Here is a 1,907-nt window from a genome sequence, read left to right as displayed (position 1 = left end):
TCGCAAAAAACAGTATGATGCTGCATATTGGTCAGCGCGATCCACAGCCCTCATTTTTTTGGTGTAATTTACGGCTACAACTGGCTTCAACACATTAATTGCACCACCACCGCGTCTTCTTGCTGTAACGTGTTGGAGACTTGCTGCATCGCTGGTGCTCAGGAAAGTCCATGCGAGGACTAGCGTATTATTCTTCTTATAAGCTACGGTACATTTTGTTAAAAATCTAGGCTTCTTAATTTGAGGTGGCAGGTGTTTCCCGTTTGGCATTATTGTTCCTGTCAATACTTGTAAAAAATCTGCCCGTGTACAGGTGGTAGCCCTCTGTGCTTGGAACGTTGTTCAGGAGTTTCTTTATCAAAGTCAATGGGATTCTGGAACTAACTGGAAGTTCTGGTTTCTCTAAGGTTTCGGTCGTCAAACTTCCATAATATGGCAAAATCGAATATACGTATCCGGTTTCCACATCGGCCAATACGTAAATCCTTATACCCCATTTCGTTGGTTTTTTGGGGTTGTATGTGATGAATGCAATTTTGCCCTTGAATTTTACTATTGACTCATCGACACAAACATCCTCGCCAGGTATAAAATGTTCGGCAAATTTTGTGTCAATGTATCGCAGAAAGTCGTCCGCCTTCCTAATGCGGGTTTTCAGCGATGTATCGGACGGTGCATCGGTTCGTAGATGTAGCATCCAAAAAATTTGCCGGAATCTGTCTCTTTTGAATGTTTGCGAATAAAAAGGAATTTTAGTATTGCTCCTAACTGACCAATACTCCGCTATATTTGGAAGTGGCATTGTTCCCATGTTAAGAATTACGCCGATGAATGCCATGAATTCTTCACGGGTAACGTCGACCCACGAATGCCAAATTGATTTGCTAGCCAACTATTTTTCGCTGATCTTCTTTCTTGCGTAGTTGTTGGTCTCCTTTACTATCTGGTCAATCAATATGTCCGTGAAGTATAACTTGAAAAAGTCCAGTGCTTTTTTCACGTCCCGAGATATTTGTGGTCCCACTGTTCGGGGAGAAGTTTTGAATGCAAAACTAAAAGGCAAATCGGCCTTTTCCGTGACGTCCTCCCATTCTTCACTGGTATTTGAGTTTTCTGTTTCTTCAGGATCTTCTTCTTCATCGTCTTGACTCTCCTCACTTTCACTAACAATTCTTGATACATTCCGTCTCTTAGGAGGAACTATACAGTCACTGGCGTCACTTTCGGTATCTTGTAGAGAGTCATATATACACGAATTATTCACATATTCGTTATACTCTTCGACTTCCAACCCATCATCACTACTCTCATTATATTGAGAATCATTCCTAAACGGCTCCATTTTTAGGAAGGGTGATGGTCTTACAGATAACACTTTGTAAAGAATACTCTGGGTTGGCGATGTATCGCGTCCGAAGGTTTTTGAAATTCTGTCTGAATAAATTCTGAAAAAAGGTGTCGCTGTGCATGTTTTTTTTTGGCCTCTGATTGGTTACCCCGGGAAAATTAGTCAAATATACCTCTTTTGAAGAGCATGCAGGAGCCCGGGAAGTCGGCGTCATCAGGTACGAAGCGCACCGATTCCGGGAATTTGCTTCCCCCCTGATGACGTAGAGAGCCTTTATTACCATAGGATGCATTTTATGGTCTTATGCCGTTTTTGGCATTGTCTCGTCTTCCGCTGTACGGCAAGACTTCTTTGGGAAAGGTAGCGCACCGATGTCCTTTTTGGACTTCAGATAATAAACACCCGGTTACCATGGCTGAGCGGCAATGGTTTTCATGTAAAATCAAAGTCTCAAACCGTTAATATCGCCAATGAATCTACCTTGAAATCCTGACCAATTGGAATGTTTATTTCTTACTAAATTTTCAAATTAAATTTATATTTTATTATATTTTTATTT

At 41.2% G+C, this 1,907-nt stretch overlaps 1 protein-coding gene across 1 annotated transcript; it reads right to left on the bottom strand.

Moving 5' to 3' along the window:
* Positions 1-6: 6 nt before the first annotated feature.
* Positions 7-1,342, bottom strand: LOC108578089 (piggyBac transposable element-derived protein 4-like; the record flags this gene model as incomplete). The annotated part of the gene is given in 2 exon segments (XM_017941344.1): positions 7-286; positions 288-1,342. Coding segments are annotated over 2 exon segments (1,335 nt in total), but the record flags the coding sequence as incomplete, so codon positions are not given.
* Between the last annotated feature and the right edge of the window lie 565 nt (positions 1,343-1,907).

The sequence above is a fragment of the Habropoda laboriosa genome, unplaced genomic scaffold (genome assembly GCF_001263275.1).
Source record: "Habropoda laboriosa isolate 0110345459 unplaced genomic scaffold, ASM126327v1 scaffold1166, whole genome shotgun sequence".
Taxonomy (NCBI): domain Eukaryota; kingdom Metazoa; phylum Arthropoda; class Insecta; order Hymenoptera; family Apidae; genus Habropoda; species Habropoda laboriosa.
The sequence above is the reverse complement of the archived record's forward strand: the minus strand, read 5'-3'. Positions and strand labels throughout refer to the sequence as shown.